At 35.9% G+C, this 27,968-nt stretch overlaps 2 protein-coding genes across 2 annotated transcripts in view; both read right to left on the bottom strand.

Annotated features, from left to right (window-relative positions):
* Positions 1 to 12,754, bottom strand: part of LOC150055682 (transmembrane protease serine 11G-like) — a 30,940-nt gene extending 18,186 nt beyond the window's left edge. The window contains exon 1 of the mRNA XM_090343150.1: positions 12,750 to 12,754. Coding sequence (XP_090199276.1) covers positions 12,750 to 12,754 — 5 coding nt within the window. The remainder of the gene's footprint in view (positions 1 to 12,749) is intronic.
* A 141-nt stretch (positions 12,755 to 12,895) lies between these two features.
* The window catches only part of LOC150055681 (transmembrane protease serine 11F), a 37,467-nt gene continuing 22,394 nt past the window's right edge, over positions 12,896 to 27,968 (bottom strand). The window contains exons 5-11 of the mRNA XM_090343149.1: positions 26,622 to 26,689; positions 19,723 to 19,886; positions 18,966 to 19,004; positions 16,653 to 16,854; positions 15,040 to 15,299; positions 13,820 to 13,962; positions 12,896 to 13,054 (exon numbers count right to left, since the gene is read on the bottom strand). Of these exons, the coding sequence (XP_090199275.1) occupies positions 12,896 to 13,054; positions 13,820 to 13,962; positions 15,040 to 15,299; positions 16,653 to 16,854; positions 18,966 to 19,004; positions 19,723 to 19,886; positions 26,622 to 26,689 (1,035 nt within the window). The remainder of the gene's footprint in view (positions 13,055 to 13,819; positions 13,963 to 15,039; positions 15,300 to 16,652; positions 16,855 to 18,965; positions 19,005 to 19,722; positions 19,887 to 26,621; positions 26,690 to 27,968) is intronic.

Genomic DNA, 27,968 nt, shown 5'->3' with positions numbered 1-27,968 from the left:
CACCTCACTCCAGTTAGAACGGCCAGGATCAAGAAATTTAATAACAACAGATGCTGGAGGAGAGGGATCACTACTACACTGTTGGTGGGAGTGCAAACTCATTCAACCACTATGGAAAGCAGTATGGCAGTTCCTTAAAAGACTAAATGAAAGGACCTCTAGGATATAGAAACAAAAGCCATATAATGAGTGATTGTTGTCCTTAACTTACTATGTTATCTCTCATCTCTTTTGCTATCCCTTGATTATCTCATATTGTTACAGTATTTCACCCTGTTATCTGATATATTGGATATGTGTGTATTTGGTTATTTGAAATTGGATAGGGAACAAAGGATCTTGATTCATGAGATAAAGATCAAAATCACAGTCTTTAGAGCATTGTCAAAAATGACTTGTGGATGATGATAAATATTTGCAATGACCATGATTAATTGTTTAAAGCTACAAAATGAGATAAAAATAAGCTAATTTGTTTTCTAGTTTTTTTTTCAGTTTACTAGAACAAAAATGCATGTTACTCAGCTCCAAATTGTATGGAACATTATTTATTCAAGTTAGAAACCATAAAAATAGCAAGAGTCTACTGAGCTTTTATGATATGCTAAAAAAAAAAAGAAAAAAAGAAATTGGATAGGGAAGGGGGAAAAGCAAGATGAAGGGTGGGGCTGGGGGGGAGGGAAATGGGGACCAAGACATGAGAAAGGGTATTAATGTATGTGAATTAATGTACCTTCTATCTGTCAAAAATAATGTAACCCTTCTATTAATTACAATAAAAAATATATGAAAAAAAGACTAAACATAGAGCTCCCCTATGACCCAGCTATTCTACTACTTGATATTTACCCAATCCTCCAGAAACAAGGACATACCAAATCCACTAGCACAATGATGTTCATTGCAGCACTATTTACCATAGCAAAGATATGGAACCAACCCAGATGTCCCTCAGTTGATGAGTGGATCAACAAGATGTGGTATTTATACACAATGGAATTCTATGCTGCTGTCAGAAAGAACGACATGGCCCCATTTGTTAGGAAATGGAAAGACTTAGAAAACATCACATTAAGTGAAGTAAGCCAGACTCAAAGGAACATAGGCTCAATGGTTTCCTCATTTGTCATAATCAGTAGAAACCTTGGGCTCTCCTAGCAGAGATTTACAATAGAACAAAACCTAGATTCATAAGGCCATATAGTATGATGCTAAATGAAAGGACCATCAAGATATAGAAACAAAAGCCATATAATGAGTGATTGTTGTCCTTAATGTACTATGTTATCTCTCATCTCTTTTGTTGTCCCTTGGTTATCTCATATTGTTACAGTATTTCACCCTGTTATCTGATGTATTGGATATATGTGTATTTGGTTATTTGAAATCAGATAGGGAAGGGGGGAAAACAAGATGAGGGGTAGGGTTGGGGGTGGGGAAATGGGGACCAAGACCTGAGAAAGGGTATTAATGTTTGTGAAATAATGCATCTTCTATCTGGTGAATATAATGTAATCCTTCTATTAATTATAATAAAAATATATGGAAAAATATATTTCCTAATTATTCATTTTTAGGGATACAAATGTGAGTTAAATACTAAATACATATTTATACTTACTAGAAAAGTAAAATATTTCTGTCTAACAAAACAGGTTACACAAATGGAGTCAAACCAAAAAGACCCAGATGATCAGGAACTGATGGGATTTGATTAGAAGTCACTCAGTCTTTAATAAATTTGAAACAATTAAGTGATTCAGTTCACATATGTGCCAAGCAGCATATTGAATAATGACATAAACAATGAAAAAATAGATACATTTACTTCACATCACTCACTGGTGACCAAAAAATGATCTATTTATGTATTTCAAAGCAGAGAAAACTCTGAGTCATTGACTGATAGAAAGATTAGAGAGGCCTTCCCATACCTCTTATAACCATTCCTTCTGAGCCACAAAGCTGAGAAACAAAAGAAAAAACAACCAATTCTACAAAATATTATAAAGTTGGCATATAAATTATCTACTGGGTTTTTTTTTTGCCAGTCATGCCCTTTTAACTTAGGGCCTGAGCACTGACCTTGGGCTTTCTCACCGCTAGAGCTCTACCACTTGAGCCATAACACCACTTCCAGCTTTTTCTATGTATGTTGTACTGAGGAATCGAACCTGTATCTTCATGCATTCTAGGCAAGCACTGTCCCACTAGGCCAAACTCCAGGCCATCTACTACTTTTTGCTTGTTTGTTTGTATGCTGATTGTGGGGCTTGAATTCAGGACCAGGCACTGTCCCTGAGCATTTTTCGCTTGATTAGAGCTCTACCATTTGAGTCACAGATTCACTTCTAGCTTTTTGGTGGTTAATTGAAGATGAGAGTCTCAGGGACTTTCCTTCCCTGGGCTGGCTTCAAACTGTGATCCTTGGATCTCAACCTGTGAGTAGCTAGGATAACAGGTATGAGCCTCCAGTGCTCAGATCCATACGTGTTATCTCAATAGAGAATAGGACTGTGAAATTTTGAATGTAGAGGGGACAATTTTGAAAATCATGTCAATGGGAGCAGGAATATAAAAGTCTAAATAATTTCTTAATCTTTGGATCACATGCTTCCTTAGATTTATCATGATTCGATTTTACTTGTTTTTCTCCATCAGTGTCACAATCATTTGTTTTCTTAACTTGAAGGTAGATTTCTCTTGTCTTTACTCAACTATACTAGAGAACTTACTATCATATAACTTAATAGATACTTATTTATTTATTTATTTATTTATTTTTGTGTTAGTACTAAGGCTTGAACTCAGGACCTCATGCTCTCGGCTTTTTCACTCAAGGCTGGCATTCTATCATTTGAGCCACACCTCCACTTCCTTATTTATTTATTTAATTTGTTTATTCAGTACTGAGGATTCATCTAGGTCCTCGCACATGCTTGGTAGGCATTCTGCCACTTGAGGCATGGCTTCAGATCCTTTTTACCTGGGTTATTTTGGAAGTAGAGTATCATTTTATGCCCAGGCCAACCTGGGCGATGATGGCTCTACTTATGGTTCCCTGAGTTTAGGGCCTTGACAGGTGTATGTCCCTGCACCTACCTTCTGCACTTCCTCTACAGCAGGGATACCAGGCTGGGGGCACTTGTGCCCAAACATTTGTTGAGGTGGAGTCTTACGAACTTTTTTGTGCCTAGTTCACTGGCCAGCCTCATGCTGTGATTCCCCCATTTCTGCTTCCCAAATAACTTGGATTACAGGCTTCAGTAATTATGCCTGGCAACATTTTAAAAATAAGTATATGTGGGCTGGAAGTTTTGCCTAGTGGTAGAGTACTTGCGTAGCATGAACAAAGACCCGGGTTTGATTCCTGGGTGCCACATACATAGAAAAAGCTGGAAGTGATGTTGTGTCTCCAAGGATAGAGTTCTACTCTTGAGAAAGCCCAAGGACAGTGCTCAGGTCCTGTATTCAAGCCCCAGGACTGTCAAAAAAAAAGTATATGTTAATTATACAAAGGGATTTTATTATGCTATTTCTGTGCATGTGCATAATACAGTTGATCAGATCTAATCTATCACTCTTTCTGATAATCTTAATAACAATTTCATTCAAAAACTTATGCCTTTTTTTTAGGCAGAAAAGAGAATTTCTTATCCAAACTTCTGGCCTACATCTGGAGAAAGCTGAGCAGGGTAGGGTGAACACATGGCAGGACTGGGTTGATGTAGAGAAATCAGGGAGGAGGTGATGCCACCACAGATGTGGATGTGATCTCAGATTCTGGAATCTCCTATGGTCCAAGGGAGACATGATCTGGGAGCTCCAGTATATGACCTCAAAGAAAGGCACAATAACTGCCCCAGATGTGCCAGTTACTTGCTATGATTTTTGGGTGGGGGTTTCTAGGGCAGGATCAAACCTTATGCTTTTTGATATCAAGAATGTTTTCTGACAAACAAGTCAATAAATAAATGCCCAGATATTTATTATCTTAAGATTTAAAAGATGTTTCCCTGACTTGCTTTTTTTGGTATGATAAAATTTTATTCCTAGAGACTGAAAATGATTTAAATGATAAGATATATTAATAATCTGCTTCTATTATAACTTATTTTTAAAGTAAATCATAATGTATACCAATTCTATAAATAAAGCCAATTAATGTGAAGAGTTTTGTTTTGTTAGTTTGTCACCCTTAATTTATGGTTATAATGTGAACAAATAAAAGGGGCACCATTTTGAATGACTGTAAATAATTGTATTAGAGCAATTGTGGTCTAGAAATCTACTTATAGTTAGTTGAATTTTATACATAAATATCCAGTTACTGTTGACAAAATAAAAGGTTCAACTTTAAACCATCACTATGACAAAATTTATCAGAAAAAGGTTCTCATTGTTTTGACAGTTTGTTCTCATTCACTTCATATAATAGATGAATAATTAATGTTTGATAATGGCACAAGCTGTCAAAAATACACAATAGCTCGAACATGATAATGAGAACTAAAAATTGTTTAAAATTACTTACTATAGACTTCAATACCTAGCATAATACAAGCAAAAAGTTTTCTAGCCACTAATTTGCTACTTATATACTTAAAGAGAAATTGTTTTATGCTGCTTTGCATTTTTCTTAAGAGAAATTAAAATTCTCACTCATGTTTCTCAGTTTTAGTCATATTTACTCATTTCAGAAGGGGTTATTAAAGTATAGTACTTTCTCTATAACTTAGATGTTTCCTTTCTTTGTCATATACCAATTTATAGCATAACTTACAGTACTATGTATTCCAAAGTTTTCAGTGAGACTGAAAAATACTTCCTTCCTCATTTCATTCTTTTCCTAGGAGCACAAATTTCTGCAGATTTCTGTTTTTCCTTCCCATCTACAATGATGTTATTTTCACATAAAACTTCTCAATTGAAATCCAACATGAAACTGTCAGTTTAAAATTTTTAACCCCAGATAGAAAATTATTAACATGGTTTTCTGAGACAGAGCATTAATATTACTAGATAACTGTTAGCTAAAAAATAGAGAACATGATTAGATTTCCAACACCGAATTATTTCCAATTTGCTACTTGGAAGCCCAGATATGAAACAAATCTTTCAAACATGAAATAGAATTAAACTTACTGATACATCACACACTTGGCGAGGCTAGAAACTCTTCCACCTCTTCAGTGCGGCTTTGTGATTTCTTGTCAAATGAGCAGTATCCTGCGTATTCTTTCAGACTTGTATGCTGACTAAAGGGGAGAACACAAGGATTAAAAAGGAACTTGTTGAACAGGTTGGGATGGGTAAATGTTAATCCACAATATGGTTTGAGGTGTGGAATCACTTGATAAGTCGTTGTTTCAGGAAATAAGAATTTCCCGGTTCTGGCTAATTAAAATGAAGTGAGAAACAATATCAAGTCCCAAACTTAAGCCACACCCCTTGATACTTTGAGAAACTTTGTGTTTGTCTTTCAAGGGGCAGCACTTTTCCTTCTGAGTCAGTACAAGTCTAGCCTGAGGTCCAGCCATTCATCTCCGTCAGGGGCAAGCCTAAAATGAGATCAGAGGTTTGAAGGAAACACTTGATTGCCCTTGATTAGCCTTGCTTACTGCAAGAGTACCTATGCTCAGTACATCTGACACAAGTTCATTGTGTCTGCTCTAAAGGACAGAAAAAGCAGAATAGATTTTGGTTAAGATGGTCACCCTCTTAATCATGAAGTTACGGATATCACCTCTCTTCTCTGTGCCTTTCATCTTTTTTAGTTACATCATCTTCTCTATTCTCTTCGATTTAATTGAACTTTCTCTTAGTTTATCCTTTTTCTCCCATTGAGTCTTTGCTCTACAAGTGGGAAATGTCTCTCCCTTCTTTATGTTATATTCTCTACTCAAAATTCACTTCAGTATTAGTCATTTTTTTAGAATTTGTCCACATAGGATCCAGTTACCCTGAAACTCCTTCAGGTTTCTTTAAAATAACTTCCTCCAGGGTGCTTTTCTGATTTTCCCATTGTCTGAACAATTTTCCACAAACCAGACAGGTGAACAAGCTTCTAGTGTTAGCTTTTGCTCTTGGTTAACAAAGTCACTAATGTAACTAATATCTCTCTCTGTGTGCCTATTTATAATTGAAAAGAAATGATACATTTTTGGTAAGTAGATGTAAGTTTAAGATTAAGTATTTTTCTGAACTTAACTGTTTTTTTTCCATAACACCACCACAGACAGGGAAGTTTTGTTTTAAGTTTACATGGCTTATAGCTCTGCCATCTGGGGTATCCAAGGTTATGGTGATGGTGTCTGGCTGGCATCTGGCAAGGGAACTCCGAAGCTGAGATGGCAGACCTGGAAAAGTTTGGAGAGGCTGGGATGCCTCCTTGACAGTACTCCCAGCACTGAGAACTGGCCTTGGAAAGGTTGGACAGAACTGGAGAGGGTAAGAGCCTGGAATGCCACCCCCTTCCTCTGTACTGGAAGGGCTGAGGACTGAAACTTCAAAGCTAGAGAAGGTAGAAATACATGTTTGAATTTCAGTCTCATTCCCAAACCAATAAGGGAGCCAGTTAGTCACACAAACTGTTTTGTCTCTAAGATTAGAATAACAGTACGAATGCTTTGTTTTCTGCATGTAGCCATGGTAACATTCCCTGTATTGAAACTCATAAATAAGCTTGCTTACAGGATGTGGGGGTTCAGAAGCCAGTGAGTGCTGAAACCCCTGGTACGGCTCTTACTTTCTGTCTCTCTGTCCCTGACTCTCTGTCCCTGTCTCTCTGTCTCTGTCACTCTTTTTCATGGTCTGTCTCCTCCTCTCTCACACTCCTTCCCTCCCTTCCTCCATCCCTCCCTCTCTCTTCTCTCATTTCTTCAGCTCCAATATTCTGTCATGTGGTCCCAGGTTGCAGGTAGCAACATCGCATCATCCCAAGGGAAAAGGTGAAAGGGAGCTAACTGAGCATGTGTGGAAAATGCAGCCAGAGAGACTGAACTGGCTTTTTTTTTTTTTTTTTTTTGCTGTTCCTGGGGCTTGAACTCAGGACCTGAGCACTGTTCTTGGGCTTTCTCAAAGGTAGAGCTCTGCCATTTGAGCCACAGCACCATGCCCAGCCTTTTCTGTGTATGTGGTACTGAGGAATTGGACCTGGGTCTTTGTGTAGGCTAGGCAAGCACTCTACCATTAGGCCAAACTTATGACCCTGATCTGGCTTTTTACAGCCCTTCATTCTGTGATATCTGACCTGTTATTTTGATAATGTTGACTCATTCATGAAGTCTCCACCACATGTCCCAATAATTCCCTTTCCCATTATGGCCTAACTTGTATGACTGAATTTTGGGGGTACATTTAAATCATATCAGGGTATTTTCAGGTATCTGAAACAAGTTCAGGATAATTGAACACAAAGGGTCAAGAATGAAGAAGGAAAACTCATCTGAGATTCTTCAGATAAACAAGGAATGATGGTAATCTGAAGAGAACAGTAATGACAGCAATGGACAGAAGAAATCCCAGGGTAATGACAGTGACTATGAGGAAGAGGGCCTAATCTAAGCTAATGTCAAGGATCAAAGCCCACCCAGGCAAGAAAATCCATGAGACCCTTACCTCCAAATAACCATGAAAAACTGGAAATGGCGCTGTGGTTCAAGGTGCTAGAATGTTAACCTTCAGCAAAAGAGCTCAGGAACAGAGACTGAGCCCTGAGTTCAAGTTCCATGATTAACAAAACAAAGTTACACCTACAACATCCAAAAAGAAATATTCCCTTTATCTAACTTATGCAATCTTAACCCTTGTATGCATCACCATCATAATGACCATAAATATGAATTAAAAATAAAGTTACATCTAGACTTTTACATGATGAGGAGGGAATGTTCTATCAGAATATATAAACAGGAACAGGGAGGACTCTGAAATCAGCTGGAGCTGGACAAAACAGCAAGAGAGAGATGCTAAACCAGTGGAGAAACAAAGCAAGGGGAAAATCACTTGATGGGACATAGGCAGAGTAGAGGTGGGTATCAGGGCTTACAAGTGTTGTCATCTTGTGAGTGATAGAGGGTTTGTGGAATGGCAAAAGGGATGAGCTGCTTTAGCATTCCTGACCCTGGTATAAAAGTAAATTGCTAGGGTAGTCTCATGTTCTAGGTAAAGTCTCTAAAATATAACTACTTAATATACCAACTCAAAAGTAGCCATTAACACTGATGACTAAGCCAAAAATAGATATTTAATATGTGCATATAAATAACATATTCTTAAAGTAGAATAGTATATAACTACATGCATTTATTATATCAATTAGTAATGCATTTATTCATATGCAAGTTTTAAAAAATACAATATCTTTAAAAGTTTAAGTTGATATAAGTTGGTACTCTGTCAATAAATATATGTTTTATTTACTTTTGAATTATTTTCAAAGGAGAAAATCATCCATTTCAATTAATTCTTAAAAAATAACCTTTAATTTGAAACATGGCAATTTTGCTTCTAAGAAAATTTTCATCCATCTTTTCAATAGATTAATCTTTATTTTGTAGCTTGATCTTTATTTTGTAGCTTTTTTATTAGCATATTAATTGAACAAAGTAAGAAGTTTCATTGCAACATTTCTTCCACATAGTCATGAAGCATACTTTAATAATATTTATTTCCTCTGTAATTCTTTCTTATCTCATCTCCATTTTCGGTATCCTTTTACTGAGATGAAAGATGTGATGGAGAAAAGGATGTAATGAAAGAAAAGGTATAATACTTGTTTTCCTAAGACTGGCTTACTTCACTAAACACAGTCTTCACAGATGAATACACTTCTGTCGTGCATAAATATGTTATCTGTTCATTTGTTTATGAATACCTAGATTGACTATATAGTTTGGTTATTAGGTATGGCACTGTAACAAATATGGGTGTGTACATATGTCTACAGTGATACAGTGATACAGATCCTTTCAGGCTTCTATCCTAGAAGTAGCATAACTGGACCATGTGGAAATTTTGTTTTTATTTATTGAGTAACCTTTATACTGTTTTGCATCCAAATGAGAATGCTTATAATCAAGAAAAAATATATTAATAAGGACGAATTGGTGGCAATGAGCCCATATTCACTATTGAGGTAATATAAATTAGGTCAAATACTAATCCTTCATTTTTATTCTGGTATTGTTTATTTTTCCTACCCATCCTTCTGTCTGTGTGTCTCTGTATCTATTCATCTATAGACCTATCCACCTATCTATCTCTCTATCTATCTAGGCCCTGAGTTCAAGCTCCAACACACAACCCCCCCACACACACTTTATTCAGTTGAAAATCTAAATTCCTGCTAATATATTATTCTTCATGTTGTTGAATAATGAAAACAGAACAATGATTGACTATGAAAAATCCTTGTCCAATGTTGTTCCAGACTTGTATATTAACCATTCTCAGGACAGCCATGATTATGCAAGGAATTTATTTTGCATTACTATTGCAACAGATCTGTCTTTGAAAACAATGAATATGAAAGAGTGTAGAGCTCCATGAAAATACTACAGTGTGGTTTCATGGTGGTAAATGCCTAATGTTTGTTGTTTTTTTTTTACCACATTTTCACTTGCAAAAATCACAAAGCAATATAAATGCCAACACTTGAAAAGCACAATCAAGCTTTTTTTCCCCACTACTAGGACTTGAACTCAGAGCCTGAGCACTGTCCTTAGGCATTCTCAAGGCTAGAGCTCTACTACTTGAGCCACAGTACCACTTCTGGCCTTTTTTTTCTACGTATGTGGTACTGAGGAACTGAACCTGGTCTTTCTGCATGCTCAGCAAGCACTCTACCACTAGGCCAATTTCCTGGCCCCTGAAGATTTTTATAATTTGACTGTGTCTTCACTATTATCTATATTAATACAATAATATACATTATATCTTCTGAGCAGGTTTTAAACATCTTTGACTTTTTAACTGTATTATTCATCAGAAACCCCACAACAATGCCATTATAGTTTATTATTCCATTTAGCAAATATAAAATACAAGATAACAGATACTACATGATTCTTATAACATCATCCCATAGGAGAAATACCAAACTCCAAATACCATTTAAAAATTTTCTTTTCAATTTCTTGGATTTCCTATGGCCTTTCATATTCTTTTCATTTGTGTTAAAATGCCATTTAATTTAATTAGGTGTGGAGATATTTAAATCAGTATGTGTACTTTCACTGAAACTTAAAGTATAAAACATTATCACAGTCTTATGAAATTACACAAAAGCATACATCAACTATTTTAGAAGTTAAAAAGCTAAGTTGTTAGTAGACAGATTTGCTTTCCTCTATGTACCAAAAGAGGTATTTAGTTTAAATATATATATATATATATATATATCATCCAACGTCAATCAAGCTCATCTATAATTTGCCAAATTGTTTAGAAATATTTAGATATTTCTGTGCTATGTTCAGACTATAAGAACTTAAGCAAATGAAGCATAAGAATGTGTTTTTACTGTGCTTTTTTTGATGATAGTTATTACTAATCATTAACACAGAACTTTTCCTCTTTAAAAGGGGTGGGTGGCCAGATGCTAGTGTCTCATGTCTGTAATTCTAGCTACTGAGGGCTGAGATCTGAGGAGTGTGGTACAAAGCCTGCCAAAGCAGGAAAGTTCATGAGACTCCAATTAACTCAAAAATCTATGAAATTTCTTGACTGTGGAGTTGTAGCTCATATGGTAGCATGCTACCTTTGAGCCAAAAAACTCAAGGACAGTGCACAGGCCCTGAGTTCACGCCTCAGGACCAGCACACAGACACATACACACACAGAGTATACATGCAAAACATTTCTATGCTTACATCTCATTGAGATATACACAGTAACATGTAGAAGACTTTTAAGTTACATTTATTTGTTTGTATACATTATTATATAAAAGCCCATATATATATGTAAACCAACAAAACATTCAGTCATTAGAGAAATGGATAGGCCAGGTTTTTCACTGACAGGTCCTAGCCACAATTCTTGGCCTCCCCTTTGTAGGCTAGAAAGTGTATACAAGTTGTGCATTTCTGTAGTCAGATGATTTTCTGTAGACCACTTGCCTCGGAGTACATGTATTTTAAAGGAAGTTAAGGAGTCATGACAGTGATTTGGGAAGTCTAATACTTTGTCTATATTTTTACAATTCCATTTAACATGTGATAAAGTCAATTATGTTATTTTAAAGGAGCAAGAAATGATTGTTTTTTTTTAAGTATAATCAGTTTTATTGAGGCCAAAGCTTATCCATCTTGAGGGCTTGCTCTTTACAAACATGGTTATAGTGCTTTACTTCTATTAATGCATTCAATCCTCATAACAACCATGTGAGGTAGCATCTGTGTTATTGCCATTTTCCAAGCCAGAAAACAGAGTTAGGTGATTTGCATGAGAACACAGTATGTACGTGGCACACAAGGTTCAAATTCCATAAGCTTAGTTCAAAGACAGTCTGTACTCTCTCTTACTAGGCCCAACACTATAATTTCAGATACAGGTAAGCTCCAAGGTCATTTCTTTATTTATCTGAATTGAGTCCTTGAACTTTAAAACCTGTTGATGCATTCATTTGTTTTTATTTACGTAGCACTTTGTGTATGCCAGTCACTAAACATAGTGTTTTTGCACAAAGCTCACACAACTTCATGACCTAATGTACACTCAACCCATCAGACAGCTGAAGACATTAAAAAGCACCGGTGCCCATAGGCTGATATTATTTCTAGATAAATTGCTGGAGAGCGATTTTTCCAGGAAGAATCTCACACTCTTCCCTGATAGTAATCGTTGAGACCAGCTCTGCCTCATCCCCCTTTTTTTTTCATGTACTTTTTACATTCATAGAAAACCTGCTGCAAAGAGTCTTCTGTTTTCTTTTTTTCTGGGGTTAGCTTTAATTTAATGTAGGAATGGAAAGATACTATTTAAAGAGTAAATCAGAAATACTTTTAAGCCTGGCAGGGTAGCTCACACCTGCAATCCTAGATACTTAGGAGGCTGAGATCCGAGGATTATGGTTCAAAGCCAGCCCAAGCACCAAAGAATGTGAGACTCTTATCTCTAATAATCACTAGAAAATAGGAAATGAGGCTGTGGTTCTAAGGGTAGGGCAGTAGCCTTGAGCTGAAGAGCTCAGGGATAGCATCCAGGCCCAGAGTTCAAGCCTCATAACTGACAAAAATAGTACTTTTAAAACAAACAATATGCTCCCCAAAGCTGATGCTTGCGGGCATACAAAAACATTGATGGCAAGTTCAGACATATTAAAATCAATGGCAATTCCTGAGGTTAATGACAACATTCTGTACTGTCACACAGAAACTGAGGTCATAAGTTCAAGTTGTATGGCAGGCTTTGTGCTCCTTCATTCTACCCAATGGATGTGTCATCACTTCTAAAATGATGAAGCTCTGAATCCTCAGGGAAGACTGGCGTTTCCTATTTACAGGAAGAATTCCTGGTGTTCTATGTATCATCTGAGGTAAGATTGTGGCAGCCTAGCAGCTCTTCATTTCCTATGGAAAATGATGTTCTCCGTCTTCCGTGGAGGGAAACCACTTCTGGAAGGTATTCATCTCATTGAGAGGTGTCACAGTTTGCCTTGTGAGTGAGGAACCAGTGCTTCCTGTCAGTTGCCATGTCTTCTTCCTTTGTGGTAGAGTTTGGTCTTATTCATACAAAGAGATTACCTCATGTTAAATTGGTCCAGGTATGAAGAGTTTACTGACATCTAGCAAAAACACTGATTCAACCTATGTGAATCGAAATAATACTATACAATATGCAGGTGTTTCCTTTCTATGACTCGTAGATACAACTCACGGGGCCATCTACATTAGATGCCGGTCTTGGAAGCAATCCAGTCTCGATACTTAGTGACCCTGGTATAGACCCCAGGTTTCTTTGGAAGAGCACATGATTGTCCCCAACTTACGATGCCAACGATGTACCAGATGTCATGATTGTCATAGACCAGAGGGCCACCAGAATCACCCTGGAATAAAAACAAAATAAAATGAAAATGGAAACAAAGTACATTTCACGCAGATGGAATACTATTGCCAATATGAAGAGATGATGAAACCTGGCATTCCCAGAGTCTGAAAGGTAGGGAGGGAGGCTAGAAAGACAAGAGTAAGAGAGGAGGGCAATGCTATGCGAAAGGATGGGAAAGGTAGGAGGGGATCACAGGCCTTGTGGAGCTTTCTGGGTCTTGTTTAGAAGTTGATGCTTTTTTCAACAAGCAATGTTACTAGCATACATAAATTGTACAAGTGAGTTTTATGGTACATTTAGATATATTTATATGCATGCATATGTATATATACATATACACATCCAATTATATGTACACTATTATACTCTTCTTTTACAATTTGTCCTCTTTCTGTCCCTGTTTACATTAATGCCATTTCTTATATTAAAGTTTAGATCTTGCTTATGAGAGAATATGTAATATTTTGCTTAATAAAACAATACAGCATAAAAGTGGTATGTGAAGGAAAGACTAGGAAGTCATAGGCTCATTTGTTATTTGAAAAATGGGGATAATTATGGCAGTTGCATCCCTCTATATAACTGGAAGTGTTTTGTTTTTTGCTTGATTCACATTAAGCATTCAATACCAGGATAGTTGTTAGGATTCTTAAATGAACTCAACACTTGGTGAAATAGATGTCATCAGTTTTCCTCCAAGATAAACTATATGCCAAAGTAAGTAGCATTTCTTTTGAAGTTTTGACCTTGACTTTGAACTTACCTTACATGCATCAACTTTTCCTTCCATGAATCCAGCACATAACATCCCTGGCATTATCAGGCCATCATACACATCCTTCCTGTTACACACATCGGTGCCTATGGTTTCTACCCTGGCTTGTCGGAGTTTATTTTGTGTTGGTCCTATTACACAAATATGCATACACATAGAAAAAGCAGTGTCTTAATTGCATATAAGACATTGAAGACAGATACACTGTATATTCTCAGAGGCAGAAGTCCAAAATATATATTACATACACGTCACATAATTATGTTTATAAGATTTATATGTTTATATATAAGTTTATTAGATATATTATATGTGATATATAATGATATATAGATATATCAGAGTGTTGTTGATTTATACTTGTAGGCCAGTGAGACCTGAAGGTCCTGCCATCCTGGACAGAAAAATTCTGTGTGATTATCCAAAATAACCAGCAGAAAGCAGAGCTAAAGGTATAGCTCAAGTGAGAAAGTGCCCAAAGCTCTGAGTTCAAGTCCCAGTACAGCAAAATTTTAAAAGGGCTAGATTAAGAGTATGATATTTTAATACTTGTCTCCCAGTTTCTCCATCATGCCCTTAAAAGAACCTCCAGGATGGCCTATTTTCTATTCTGGAGCACTCAACTAGCTCCTCTCCTTAGAGAAGAATGAACTAGTACTTATAAACCTAAACCTTTAGATCAGGCTTTCAATTTATGACATTCTCAGATCTGATGCCTTTAACACAGCTGGAGAATTGAAATGGAAGGGAAAAAATGAAGGTCCAGTTCATTAACAAAAATAAAATTTTAAAAAATATTTATAACCTATTTTCATGTATGAACATCACAAATGCTTACTAAAATGAGAAATGATTAAAACAAACAAAAAACCTACTGCTAAGAAAGTGACTGAAAGTGTATGCTGATCAAAACATGTATTTAGGAAATATATCATTTTTCATTAGTTACTCCCATAACGTTTTGTTCTTTCTGATATAATAGGATATAATCTGTCCTTTCCTTCTGTATCATTCTCTCCCCTTTCTTACCATGACTCCATTACTCCAATTGTGAACACAAAGATTGAGCTCTATCTCTTTTATATTTGAACTATAGTTTCCTGCTCTACCCAAAGACACATATTTTGGAAGAATTAGCATTATTTTTATGAAAAGCTTGTTTAGCCACCCAACAATTTTGTACTAACAGAATTAGGTTGAATGCTTACCATCATCTACAATAGATCCAAATCCTGTGACAAAAACACTTGTTTTTGAGGGCAACTTCAAAGATGAATCTGGGAGGCAAACTCTCTGGACTATATTTGAAAACTCAACATGGCCAGTGAGCTGAGCCAAAGCAATATCATTTTCATTGGTTTCTCGTTTGTAGTTTTCATGAACAATAATTTTCCCCACACTTCGTTTCACAGCAGGTGGAGTTATAGTTGTACCAAAAGTAGCAACCCATTGGCTTGGGTCTTTATTTCTGGAAGAAAAAATAAATTGTTATGCTTCATGATATCCTTTAACAAAGCAAACTTGAGATTATACTTCTTCTCAACTGTTAGAATTTTGCTCATGAGAGAGCCCTATGATTATAGACTTTATACCTGATGAGTGTATAGGAAAATACATCCTACTATTAACACAAATAATTAGGCACATTTTCTTTAGATAGCCTTATTCATTTTCAAACATTAAGTGCCAATCTTGTTTGAAACTCTTCTGATTTACTTTCTTTCCTAGCTCTCAATTTCAGTGACTTGAACAGAAATCTTTTTTTTTTTGGTGTTTTAAATACTATGACAATTGCAATGCATTATGCCTTTGTATCAAATCCTTCTATTTTATGACTTATTGGCTCTTGTTTACCAGTCTGTACTGTGCTTTTTGAGGCTAGGTTGGCATTGTCTGCCTCATAAGCCCTCATTGTACACATGATTATGTCTTCACCTACACCCATACCCCTCCCTTTTATTTAAGGCTAAGCTGACCTAACTATAAGTCATGCTCTGCTTTGACCTAGAATGGTTTGTTCTCTTATGAACTACTCTCACAGACACTTTGCCCTTCCACAATTTAGGTCACAGGCAAAATCTATTCTTTTTTCTTGTACCTCCTAATCTGTCTCCAAAAGCCATTTCACGCTTCTAAAATATATTCCCATGAAAAAAAATAGGACAAATATACACACTTCAAGTCTTCTGGGTGGAGGAAAATTATGAAGGAAATCATACATACAAAACAATTTAAATGAAGGTATTTCCTCTTTTGTGAGAGATTCCAGTGTTGGTGAATCATCATCTTTTAAGAATAATGACATCCTGAAACATCAGTGGTTTCTAAAGTACTTCCCCAGAGATGAGCAAGCAGGGCCCAGAGACAGAAGAGGGAATTCTGTCATACGTTTTACTTATTCATATGTAAAGGGAACATTTTAGTCAAAGCAGACGTCTTAGGATTGTCTAGAACCCACTTCAAAACTAGACAATGGATATTAGACTCCTGTATTTTATAATAATATAATAAGCCTCCTATTTTAGAGCTCATAAACTATCAAGAAAACCAAATTGTTCTATCCCTTTACACATTGTTAATGAGAGAGAAAGCCTTTAGAAAGCAGGGACAATTCAACATGCTTTGTGGATAGGGTCACTGGGCAGATGGTTTAGGTGGTTTGACAATTTTGTCAAGAATTGTTTCCCCAGCCACAGTTCTCAACAATCCGGATCATTTTCTTATGTAGATATAAAACTTTCCCTTATACAGAAATGGGGGGACAAAGGGTGAGCAAACCAGCCATGGAGAAGGACACTCACAAAGGTTCCATTGCACTTACTTGCGGAAGCAGTGAGCTGCTGTGAGCAGCCAGGTGTTACTGATGAGGGTCGCCCCACACTGATGGCCCGCGCCAATGAGCTGCAGGCTAGCTTGCCATGGCCACTCCCCATCCATGGCGGTTTCTCTTCCTTGGACAATGCGTTCAGTAGAAGACCATGCTGGTAATGGCATGTTTGAAGGCGTCATCCTTATCCCACAACCTGTCACACAAATAGGTGCTAGTTTGTTCTCAGAGAGAGACAGAAGCATTCTGATTTGTATAAGGTAGAATTACTTAGGAAATCCATTGTTCTTCATCATTCTAACATATTTGTATCACTCAGCATCTGAGCCTGCTTATGGTGTTGAGTCTAAGCATTCAGTGTAAACATTGATGTCTGTTTCTGTAAAACATCCACAGATGAATAATGTCAACCAAACATCTTAACTGAAATTCCCTCTGGTGGTTTTTGTTCTCTTTGCTAGCAATGCCTTTTTGGGAATCCACCTTTGTCAGCACATACCTAAGGTGCAGGAAGGGATTTTTCTTCATCCTACAACTATTTTGATTTTTGTTTTATAAATAGATAATTAATTGAGCTTCAGAAATATATGGATCCTCTGCTACATGTTTGAAATACATTTCTGGCAGCTTTCCCTTTGGACGGGAAAACTAAACCTTGGAAGAGACTTTACATTATTTCTAATTTTATGTATAACATAAAATTAGGAGGCTCATGCCAACCACAGCAAATATTACTCTTAAAATGGAGAGACAGGCTTTCACAAAGCTAAAGAGAATTAACCTACTATTTTTTTCTAAGGCAAAAATAGTACATTAAACAATACTTATATTCCTTGAGTTCTATAAGTTAAAAACAGGTTTTCTAAAATCTTTGTTTTTTTGTGGGCCGAGGCACTGTGCCTAAACCACAGCACTACTTCCAGTTTTCTAGTGAGATAAGAATCTCACAGTTTTTAGTGCCCAGGCTGGCTTTGAACCTCCATCCTCAGATCTCAGCCTCCTGAGTAGGTAGGATTACAGGCGTGAGCCACTGCGCCTAGCAAGCTTTCTAAATTTTTTTCCTTAGTGTCAAGTCCTCAACAAACAATTTTATTGGCATGTACTATTAAATGAGGGATTTCATTGTATTATTTGGCTATTTGCAGACAATATATTTTAATCAAATTCACCTCCGTCATGCTCCCTCATACCCAATCAATCTCCTCTCTGCAAGACAATTTCCATAGATTTTGTTGTTCTACCGTCATACATACATAGAAAGGAAGAATTGTTCTTCACATATTTTAGTAGGCATATATTTGTTTACTAAAATTTGAAATATGCTGAAGTGTTGGAAGACAAGTGGCAAAAGAAGAAGAAATATGCATATCAAATATTTCCTTTCTTTTTGTTTAAATTTTAAAAATTTGTATTGTCTGCTTCTTTATTCTTCAACATAGGTATTTCAAGCATCAAGAGCTGAACATATGTGTTTATATAGTTCAAACCTACAATTCTAGTTTTAGAGTTAATGTCATTATAGATATGCAACATTAGTACATTTGTCATGAATTTAGCAAAGTTTGCAGAGTAAATATTTATATATTACAATTATTATGGACTTTACACAATATTAACTCATTCACTTCCTCTTTACATTATTTTGTTTTAAATATTTCTATGATTTAAACTTAACAGAAATACAATCTCTTCACAGATTATATTTTGTTACATATCAATTATATTGGTGACATAAAAGCAATTAAAATTAATTTTAAAAAGTGCTTTAGAAAAATGTAAGGTGCAGTATATTATTACCAGTGGCCCTGTGTCCTATAGATTTCAAAGTAAATTAGTGGTGTTAAAACAGTGAATATTAAATATTTCTGTAAAAATGGGAAACAATAAAATAGCTAGAAAATTCTTCACTCATTATTAGTTTAAATTGTTTTATGAATTGTGAAAGAATATGAAGCAAATTTTTTAAAAATAATAATAATATGTGATAGTAATTCACACAAAAAATAAGTAATTTGGTATTTTGCATAGCAAGTACTGAATTAAATGCTTATATGGTTTATAAAGGCAAGTAAATTCAAAATAAACTATAATGAGAAAACAAAACAAAAAAGAATAATAATATGCAGAATATTTATTTGGTATAAACTTATAAATTTAATACATTAAATATTAAGATACTCAAAAGACTGAATTATTTATAAAACATAAAACAATCAAAAAATGCTTGGTGAGTTAAACTACTTTCCTGAAGTTCTTAAATATTGTCTTTATTTGAAATTCACAGTTACTTTTGAGTTTTGAACTTACGACTATTGAGAAGATTTCGCATCTTTCTGCTGTCAATAGCTGAAAAATATGAATATATGAATTAATTGGCATGTAATATGTTTCCCTTTTCATGCTTTTTCCTTTGATAGGCAATGAAATAAGGAAATAATGAAGAAGTTGCAAATAAACTGTAGGACCTCTTTGTAGTTCATATCACTTCCCACAGCAATAAACCTCTACATAGTATCTCTTTGATATCATAAAAACTATTTCCCAGAATTGACCTGTAAAGACATCTATGGTTTAGAATATCCATGTTTAATTCTTGTCCCAAGGGATTTCGTCATGAAAGGTCTTTAAACTTCCTTGCCCATAAAATGGTGAAAATAATAGTTTTCTATTTAGCTTAGTAAGAATCCAACCTCATTTCATACATGAAAAGTAAATTAAACTTTCTCACAAGCCCTAGTTTGGAAAATAGAAATAATCTAATACTAAATTTTATCCCATAGTAAGTACTTAAATTAGTTTTATTTTTTTATTTATTGTAATTAGTAAAAGGGTTACATGATATTTGCCAGATAGAAGGTGCATTAATTCACATATATTGATACCCTTTCACATGTCTTGGTACCCATTTCCCTCCCCCCTCCCACACCCTTAAATTAGTTTTATTCTACACCAATCTGTTTGTTAGTGGTAAAATAATAAAATAGAAAATGAATTTACCAAATCCAATGAAAAATAAAGACAAGTGGAGGTACTTACAAAAGTGGCAAGTGAAAAACTGACTTACGTGTGAGTGCCAGTGATGACTTATTTATAGTCAAAGGTAACTGTTTGATCTTCATACTTTGATATAATGTCCTTTCTATCTTTTTCTTGATTCGCTCAACACTGTCAGTAGATGGATACCGAAACATGAGCACTAATAGAATGTTCACGCCTTTTTCATCTGGACTAAAAAGCAAAACAGCAAACAGAGCATGCCATTGATCTCCAATTTATTAAGTTTAAAGCAGCAAAATGAATGATATATCTTAAATTATCTCTAGACCAGAGAAATAAGAGTGGATGCCCCATGATCTGGAATGCTAGGAGCACAGTAGAAAAAATAAAGACAACAGGCTAAACATGCTAGACATGCTAAGACATATTCCTGAAGACCATTATTTGCCCTTTTCCCTTTTATAACTTCCTTATTGTTATTGTAAAGGTGATATAGAGAATGGTTGCAGTTACATAGTCAGAAAAAAGTACCTTTCTTTTTGAACAATGCCACTCCTTTTCAGGGAAGCGTTTAGGGAATACCATTGCTGCTTTGTTCACCTTTTGTTACACATTTTTGTGTCCCACTTACCCTCCAAAGCAGATAACTAACTAACAAGACAAAAGGAAAAGAAACAAAACAGCAACAAACAAAAAGAAAAATCTCTTGTTTCCATTTCCTGGAGTTCATTTTGATAAATATTATTTTATATGATCAGATTTTCTGTCCTTTCTTAGCTCAATGTTGAGACTATTTGCTGGAAGGAGATTAGAAAATCATGAAATCAGGCTTTCCCTGTACTTAAACTATTTTTTTAAGGCTTCTAAGAAAAGTTTTAGTCAAGATCTTTTTTTTTTCAGAGTGCACAACAGAGATACTGCTTTGGTTTGCCAAACCCAGTAAATAGTTCTTCACCTTCTGAACACACAGACTATATTTTTAGCCTCTCTAGAAGATTGTCAAACTGTCTAATGAGTTATATGCTGTGGAATTAAATACTCTTTACTGTGTTAAAACACGGATATTTTGCTGTTTTACATTTCAGTTAGTAAATAAAAGAGAAGCTTGTAAAAGGATCATTAGCTCTCCTCCAGGGGGACATAACCATCCTAAATATATACATACCTATTCCCGGAGCACCGAACTTCATCAAGCAAATTTTACTTTCACTAAAACCACACATAGATCGAAACAAAGTGATTGTTGGTGACTTTAACACACCACTCTCACCTATGGACATATCAACCAGGCAAAAACTCAACAGAGAAACCTCAGAATTGAACAACTATATAGACCAACTAGATCTAAAAGACATCTGAAGATTATTCCACCCAGCAACAACACAATATATGTTTTTTTACAGCACATGGAACATTTTCCAAAATAGACCACATTTTAGGGCATAAAACAAAGCTATGCAGATTCAGAAATACTGAAATTATTCCCTGCATTCTCTCAGACCACAAGGGCATCAAATTGGAACTGAACACCAATCTCCACTAATGAGAACCCTGTATCTCATGGAGAATGATCAACACATTCTTGAATCACCAATGGATCAAGAAGGAGATCAGAACAGAAAATCAAAAGCCTATGAAATTTAACAAAAAGGATCACACAAAATACCAGCTCCTCTGGGACACAACAAAGGCAGTACACAGAGGAAAATTTAGAGCTCTGAGTGCTTACATTAACCAATTGGAAAAATTGCGAATCAAAAATTTAATGTCATATCTTAAGCTCTTGGATAAAGAGCAACAAACCAAAATATTAAAATCAAAGCAGAATTAAATGAATTGGAGTCCAAAAAAACAAAACAAGGAGTGGATTCTTTGAAAAAAATAACAAAATTGACAGACCCTTAGCAAATCTTACCCAAAAAAGTAGGGAGCATACCCAAATAAACAAAATCACAGATGAGAATGGTAATATCAGGACAGAAATTACCAAGATCAAGAGCATCATAAGGGAATACTGTTCAAACCTTTCTGACAATAAATTTGAGAATCTAGAAGAAATTGATGAATTTCTAGCCAATATTAACATACCCACACTGAATCAAGAAGACCTAATCCAACTAAACAGACTTATTTCAAGCACTAAAATAGAAATGGCAGTAAGAGACCTTCCATCCAAGAAAAGCCCAAGGACAGATGGATTCTGAATTCTATAAGGTCTTCAAAGCAGAGCTCACACCAATACTCCTCAAGCTCTTCAACGAAATTGAAAATGAAGACTCTTTGCCAAATTCATTCTACGGAGCAAGTATAATCCTTATCCCCACACAGGACAGGGATTCATCAAAGAAAGAGGACTATAGACCCATTTCTTTGATGAATATTGATGCAAAACTTCTCAACAAAATACTGGCCAACTGTCTTCAGCAACTCATCAAAAAATTATACACTATGATAAAACAGGATACAGCACAGGGATGCAAAGCTGGTTCAACATACGCAAGTCAATTAATATAATTTAACACATCAACAGGAGCAAGGACAAGAATCACATGATTGTCTCAATAGATGGAGAAAAGGCATTTGACAAGATCCAACACTCCTTTATGCTAAAAGCTATGGAGAAATGAGGAATCCATGGAACATTCCTCAGTATAATAAAGGTTGTGTATGACAAACCCACAGCTAACATTATACTTAATGGCGAAAAGCTAAAGCCATTCCTTCTAAAATCAGAAACGAGACAAGGATGCCCACTCTCTCCACTCCCCTTCAACATAACATTAGAATTCCTAGCCAGAGCAATAAGGCAAGTAACAAGCATAAAGGGGATCCAAATAGGAAAAGAGGAAGTGAAACTTTCCCTCTTTGCAGATGACATGATTCTGTATTTAAAGAACACTATAGGCTCTACTCTCAAGCTCCTTGAGCTGATTCAAAACTTTGGCAAGGTAGCAGGGTATAAAATTAACCCTCAAAAATCAACTGCCTTCCTCTATGCCAACAGTGAGAGGAATGAGGCAACAATCAGAAAAGCAACTACTTTTGCAGTAGCCTCAAAGAAAATAGAGTACCTAGGAATTAACTAAACTAAGAACGTAAAGAATGCTTTTGATGAAAAGTTTAAAATCCTGAAAAAGGAAATTAAAGCAGAATGGAGGAAATGGAAAAACCTCCCATGCTCCTGGATTGGAAGAATCAACATCGTGAAAATGGCAATCTTGCCAAGGGCTATCTACAAATTCAACGCAATACCCATCAATATCCCAATGTCATTCTTTAAAGAAATAGAAGAGGCAATCCAAAATTTAATATGGAATAATAAAAGACCCTGCAGAGCAAAAACAATTCTTAGTAGAAACAACAGCACAGGAGGAGGTTCAGTACTAAACTTTAGACTCTATTACGAGCTATAGTGACCAAAACAGCTTGGTACTGGCACAAGAACAGGCCTGAAGACCAATGGAATAGAACTGAGGACCCAGATATTAAACCACAGACCTATGGCCACCTAATCTTTGATAAGGGAGCCAAAAAAAAATAGAATGGAAGAAAGACAGCCTCTTCAACAAGTTGTGCTGGCAGAACTGGTTAAGCACCTGCAGAAAACTAGTGTTGGATCCTTACTTGTCACTCAGCACCAGGATTAACTCTTAATGGATCAAAGACCTAGAGGTAAGAGCAAATAAATTGAAAACTTTACAAGAAGGAATAGGAGATACTCTAGGTCTCCTTGGCACAGGTCGAAACTTTCTTAATAAAGACCCAGAAACACAACAAATCAGAGACATTCTGGATAACTGGGGCTGCATTAAACTGCAGAGCTTCTATATGGCAAAGGACATAGCTAGCAAATTAACTAGAAAGCCTACAGAGTGGGAGAAGATCTTCACTCACCATACAACAGACAAAGGCCTCATATCTAAAATATATCAACAGCTCAAAAAATTGAATCATTCCCAAACTAATCTCCAAGGAAACAACCTTCTCATTGTAAGATGGGCCAAAGACTTGAAGAGAGTCTTCTCTGAAGAAGAAATAAGAATGGCCTATAGACACATGAAGAAATGTTCGACATCTCTGGCCATAAAAGAAATGCAAAACAACTCTAAGATTCCACCTCACTCCAGTTAGAAAGGCCATGCTCAGATGCTGGAGTGGATGTGGCCAGAAGGGATCACTACTATACTGTTGGTGGGAGCGCAAACTAGTTCAACCTCTATGGAAAGCAGTATGGTGTTTCCTCAAAAGACTAAACACAGAGCTCCCCTATGACCCAGAAATTCCACTAGTTTGCATTTACCCAATCATCCAGAAACAAGGACAATGATGTTCATTACAGCACTATTTACTATAGCGAAGATATGGAACCAACCCAGATGTCCCTCAGTTGATGAGTGGTTCAACAAGATGTGGTATTTATACACAATGGAATTCTATGCTGCTGTCAGAAAGAACATCACCTCATTTGTAAGGAAATGGAAAGACTTAGAAAAAAATCACATTAAGTGAAGTAAGGCAGACTGAAGGAACATAGGCTCAATGGTTTCCTCATTTGTCATAGCCAGTAGAAACCTTGAGCTCTCCTAGCAGAGATTTACAAAATCTAGATACATAAGGCCATATAGTATGATGCTAAATGAAACGACCTCCAGGATATAGAAACAAAAGCCATATAATGAGTGATTGTTGTCCTTAATGTACTATGTTATCTCTCATCTCTTTTGCTTTCCCTTGGTTATCTCATATTGTTATAGTATTTCACCTTATTATCTGATATATTGTATATATGCATATTTGGTTATTTAAAATTGGATAGGGAAGGGGGAAAACAAGATGAGGGGCAGGGGTGGGGGGAGGGAAATGGGGTCCAAGACCAGAGAAAGGGTATCAATGTTTGTGAAGCAATGCACTTTCTATCTGGTGAATATGATGTAACCCTTCTAATAATTACAATAAAAGATATATGAAAAAAGATCATTAGCTAAATGGTTAAAATTTACTATGTAATGTTGTGATTTGTAGTGCCAGAAAGATTCTAACAACCTTTTGAGAATGATTTCTGAGGACAAAAGAAAAAGAAATGAAAAAAAGGAGGAAGGATAAAATAGAAAGAGAGGGGAAAAGGTGGGGGGTGGTAGTTCGGCCTAGTGGTAGATTGTTTGCCTAGCATGCCCAAAAACACAGTTTCGATTTCTTAGTACCACATTCATAGAAAAAAGCCAGAAGTAGTGCTGAGGCTGAAGTGGTAGAGCTCTGGCCTTGAGAAGTCCAAGAGCTCAGGCTCTGAACTCAAGCCCAGGGTTGGCAAAAAAAAAAAAAAAAAAAAAAAAAAAAAGAAGGAACATCAAGAAGCAAGAAAAGAAATGGGCCCCTTAGTAATAATTTAACTATATTTAGGCCGGGAGTTTGGCCTAGTGGTAGAGCACTTGCCTAGAATGCACGAAAATCTGGGTTTAATTCCTCAGTACCAGTAACACATACACAGAAAAAAAAAATGCTGGAAATGGTGCCGTGGTTGAAGTGTCAAAGCTCTAGCCTTGAAAAAGCCCAAGGACAGTGCTCAGGCCTGAGTTCATGTACCACGTGTGGCAAAAATAAAAAATAAATTAATCATAGTTATATTTATTCACCAAGAAAGAGTGAAACAAAAGCCTAAACACCTAAACATTACAAATAGTAATCCATATATTTATATCTATCTATCTATCTATCTATCTATCTATCTATCTATCTATATGAAATGAAGGTCCTGTAGCCATCATGTAAAAAAAATCCCCATAATGTATTCTATTAATTGAACTTAATATCAAATCATAACTATGCATTTATGTATATTAACTTTCACTAAAGTTAAGAATCACTTTTAATAATAAGAAAAATACACTGACACTTTAAAAAAAAATCTTCTCAAAGAGAAGGTTGTAAACGATCTCAACGAAAGCCACACTAAAACTGCCAGCACAACTATGTTATGTTACCATAGCTTAGATACGGAACCAATTCTCAGTAAATGAACAGATCAAGAAAATGTGGCATACATACACAATGCAATTCTATGCTTCCATTAGAAAGAACAACAACACTCCATTTGTAAGGAAATGGAATGACTTAGAAAAAAAATCATATTGAGTGTAGTAAGCCAGACCCAAAGAAACAGACTCCATGGTTTCCCTCATTTGTGATAATTAGTATATGTTTAGGGCAGTCCTCAAAGAGGATCACAATAGCTCAATAGCTATGGACATATGAACATATAAGATGATGCTAAGTGAAATAAACTCCAAGATATGGAAATGAGAAGTGATTTTTGGTCATTGTTTTTGTTTTAATGTACTGTGTAAAGTTATTTCTTTTTTCTTCTGTTTTTTTTCCCCCCTTTGGTTTTTTCCCTGTTTTCAGTGTTTTTTATTTTGGTCCCCTGAGTCTTATATAAATGTTTATCTGATTTGGGAAAGGGAACTGAATAACAAAATGGTGAGACAAAGAACAAAGGATGAGCCAATGAATCAATGATACTAACAAGGGGTAGGAGATGGGTTGAGTATTAGGGTGGGGAAAGAAAGTGGGAGAAAAAGGAGGGAGAGGATAAGAATGTTTAATAAGAAATGTACTCATTACCTTACTTATGTAACTGTAACCCCTCTGTACATCACTGTTCCAATAAAATTAAATTAAGTTAAATTAAAAGAGAAAATTGTATTGGTTTAAAATGAGAAAAGTAAAAATGATTAAAGGTATACTTAGTTTGATGCCTAAAGTTCTGTGATGTTTTTTCTGTAAGAAGGTCATGTCTCTGGTGTACCTTACATCTTTTCAATGGTGATAGAGAAAAAACCAGAATCTGCACTGCTTAAATATTTAAGTCCTTTTGCAACTAAGATTTTCTCAGTGCAATTGAATGATCACAGTTAATCAAATGCCCCATTCAAAATTTTTGATTTGAAGTTACACATCAAGTCTACATACCTTAATTTGATAACGTGAGATTTTATATATCGACCCCCTCCAGAAGAACGTCGAAATATCCTAGACATCTGATAGAAATAAAAAAGTATTAGTTTTAAGGAAAATGTTACTCTTTCATTTATCTAGAGACATAAAGCAAGGTTTTCTGTTCATTTCCCCACCAGAAAAATTCACAATCTTAACGGTTTGAAGTTCCTACACCTTTGTCAGATGGGTACTCATAATGCCTGACTCATAGAATTTACTTATGAATTGATAGTTAAGTAATATTATATCACATATGTCATACCTTATCTGGTATCTAAAAAATTTTTGATTATATTAATGTTAATTATCAAATAATTTAAATTATTGCTCTCTTTTATTACTGTGAATTCTCTCTTTTGGTTTCACTAAGGATTTGTTAAGCTTCATCTTTTCACTACTTGATTGATCAATTTTTATTGTTTCTTTATTATTCATTTCATAATTCCTAACCTGATATTGCTGCTTTCCATTTACTGCTTTCCATTTTTCTGAATTTTTCTTATTTTTCTAATGATTTGAAATCATTCCAATTGGGGGGGTTCATGGAGCTTGAACTCTGGGTCTGGGCGTTATCCCTTAGCTTTTCAGCTCAAGGCTACAGCTCTACCCTTGTTACATAGCCCCACTTCCCGTTTTCTAGTGATTAATTGAAGAGTCTCACTTTCTTTAGTGTCTAGGCTGGTTTTGAACCTTGATCCTCACATCTCTGCTTCCTCAGTAGCTAGGATTATAGGCGTGAGCCACTGTCCTCAGCATCATTCTGATTTTTAATGTACATTTTGCTGTGTCCCCAAAGCTCTGTTAAGTTGTATTTTCATTTTCATTCGATTTTTGTCTGTAAAGCCCATTTGATCTACAGTTGCACTTAATTCTGAAGTTTTTCTTTTGAATTTTTGTCTGGACAATCTGTCTATTAGCAGGAGTGAATTATTCCTTTCTCCTTTCCTTTCTCCTTCCTTCCCTTCCTTCCTTCCCCCCTCCCTCCCTTCTTCCTTCCCTCTCTCCTTCCTTCTTTCCTTCCCTCCCCCTTCTCTCTCTCCTTCCCTCCCTTCCTTTCTTCCTCTTTTTCTTTCTCCCTCTTCTTTGTGGGGGGTGGGGCTGTTCATGGGCTTGAATTCTGGACCTGGTCTCTTCAGCTCAAGAGTAGCTCTCTACCACTTTGAACCCCAGCGCCACTTCCGATTGGCTGGTGGTCAATTGGAAATAAGAGCCTCACAGCCTTTTGTGCCCAGCTAGTTTTAAACCATGAGTCTCAGATCTCAGCCTCTTGAGTAGGTAGGATTACAGCCATGAGCCACAGGGCCCAGATGGAATGAGTTG

Source organism: Megascapheus bottae, chromosome 13 (genome assembly GCF_031878675.1).
Source record: "Megascapheus bottae isolate mThoBot1 chromosome 13, mThoBot2.hap1, whole genome shotgun sequence".
Taxonomy (NCBI): Eukaryota; Metazoa; Chordata; class Mammalia; order Rodentia; family Geomyidae; genus Megascapheus; species Megascapheus bottae.
This window is presented reverse-complemented; position numbering and strand designations above follow the sequence as displayed.